This window comes from Penaeus monodon, chromosome 10 (genome assembly GCF_015228065.2).
Source record: "Penaeus monodon isolate SGIC_2016 chromosome 10, NSTDA_Pmon_1, whole genome shotgun sequence".
NCBI classification, from domain to species: Eukaryota; Metazoa; Arthropoda; class Malacostraca; order Decapoda; family Penaeidae; genus Penaeus; species Penaeus monodon.
In genome coordinates, this window is record NC_051395.1 from 21,893,024 (window position 1) to 21,895,523 (window position 2,500).

General features: G+C 30.8%; 1 protein-coding gene across 1 annotated transcript in view; it reads right to left on the reverse strand.

The window, feature by feature from the left end:
* LOC119577930 (acetyl-CoA acetyltransferase, cytosolic-like) overlaps positions 1-2,500 on the reverse strand; it is a 14,044-nt gene that overhangs the window by 9,711 nt on the left and 1,833 nt on the right. Inside the window, exons 3-4 of the mRNA XM_037925612.1 lie at positions 1,708-1,820; positions 395-591 (exon numbers count right to left, since the gene is read on the reverse strand). Of these exons, the coding sequence (XP_037781540.1) occupies positions 395-591; positions 1,708-1,820 (310 nt within the window). The remainder of the gene's footprint in view (positions 1-394; positions 592-1,707; positions 1,821-2,500) is intronic.

The window sequence follows — 2,500 nt, forward strand, 5'->3', positions numbered from 1 at the left end:
AATACAGATAAACATATAAACATATATGCATATATAAATACATATATACATATATACATATATACACATGTACACATATGTACACATATATAAATACATATATACATATATACACTTGTACACATATGTACACATATATACATATATATACATTATATATATACATACAAATATACATACTTATGTATAAGCATACATATACATATATTATATATATACTTACATATTTGCATGCATGCATGCATGCTTCATACATACATACATACATACATACATACATTCATACATGCATACATACATTCACACACATACACATAAACACATATTCACACAAACATACACACACATAAAATTAAATGCATTCTGTAAAAAAGAAAAAAGAAACTCTGATTACCAGTGATTCCCATATGATAGTTGTGGAAGGCATCAACAAGCCCATCAACCAGCATAGTATCGACCATATCAATATTCCCCATAGTTTTCTGACGCAGTTTCACAGCATGATGGGCCTGGGTCATACTCTCCTGACCACCACAAACAACCACATCTGCTTCACCTAGTTTTATGGCCTGATACCCTAAAGCAACAGATCTGTGTAAAAAAAAGAAAAGAAAAAAAAAACATGAAAATACAATTCCAACCTGATAAAAATTACTACAAACACTCTAATTAATCTTACACAATCTATTATGCAAGTAACCTGTCTTTTTAAATATATGCATTTAAAAGGATATAATTTTAAAATATGTCAAAGACATCCCAAATAAGACTCAGGGACACTCAGAAAGCATCAGTCTACCAATCTGAACTGAGATAATATAGGTACTGACCTCATAGTTCAAGCTTTTCTTTTTATTACTTCAATTAAATGTTTCATCAAAAAGGTATACATTCTATATATAAAAAATGTATGTGTTAATTTCTGCAGCTAACAATTTTGTGCAACAGTATTATAGACCTTGAAATTATCTAAATAATATAAAAGGACACTATTATAAAAAATACATACATATATAAACTAAAAATAATCTGAATTTCTACTTGGTGATACCTAGAGTATAACTAATATTAATCTGTATGATTAAATGATGGCTTCATATGTAATTCACAAGAGAATACAAATTTTAATTTCAAAAGTGTTACTGTCTTTCAAATTAACCCAATTGGCATGTATGACAAGAATACATGCCATGCCCACTGTAATACAAGTTTATTTATTGTATTTACACATTGATGGCTCTACAAGTTCTTAATCATCAAGGAGTCAGTTATCAGTCCTACCTATCTCACATGTTTACCCTTTTCCTTGACTTTTCAAAAGGTTTTTCTGTATTATTTCATTGTCTTAAATGTTACCAGGATTTTAATAATAATTTAATAATCGTAAAATCAATATCAATAATAACAGTATCGATAACAACTGTATTAAAAAGAAAAACACATTTTCCCATCAATTCAGGAATGGGGAAATCAGGACTGGTCACTAGGGCCTACTGATAGACTCCTTGCCAGTTGAGCACATGGGGAGCCATCTGTATGTAACAAAATTCACAAAAAAATACAGGGGATAGAATAGTAATCCATGGCAGTTGGGTTAATCTTAAATATTAATGATTTAATTGCAGGACTAAATTTCTTAATATCTAAACTGTTTTATTTCAGAATATACATTTAACAAGACTTCTTCTAATCAATAAAGAAACTCACTTCAATCCTGAACCACAAAGCATATTTACTAGAGATGCTGGTACTTCATAAGGCAGATCTGCTCCTACAGCAGCTTGTCTTGCTGGATTCTGTCCTTGTCCTGCTGTTAGGACCTAAAAGAAGATGGTTATGCAATTACCTTTTTAATGATAACACTTTTCATATGAATATAATTATAATGATAACAATTTCCATATGAAAGAGACAAAACAATGTCTCGAAGGTAAGGATAACTGCAACAACGTACATATAACAACAGAAATTCAAACAGAAGAAAAAGGAGAGGGAGAATGTGCCTGCATAGCTCTCTGTTTACAGTTTCTGATCTTTGTCCATGGCTGCTTGCATGAATCTGCCATGTCAGTTCATCTGAAAATATGAACTTGTGTCTAACTCAGCAGATCTACTGCTAAGGCATTTATTCCTTTGTCTGTATGACAAGTTCTAGTTTTACTGCATTTACATTAGCTGACATTTATTCACTTATCAATATCAACTTTTATTATCATTAGTTACTTTATGTCTGTTTTTGTTATAACTGAGTTTAATTTGATTTTCTTTTCAATGGTAATATTTTATTAAAATCTCTCCTATTGCTATTTTAATTTCAATCTAATCTCAGTCTGACACAATGTGTGAGTGATAATAAAGAATTGACTACAAGAGCCTGTCAACCACTCAGGTGCAAGACAGTTGGGCATATTCTTAAGAGTTATAAATATAGCTTTAACAAAAGGTTACACACTGTCCCTGACATATCACTGACTGCATCAGCACAGGAGACTATGCAAGA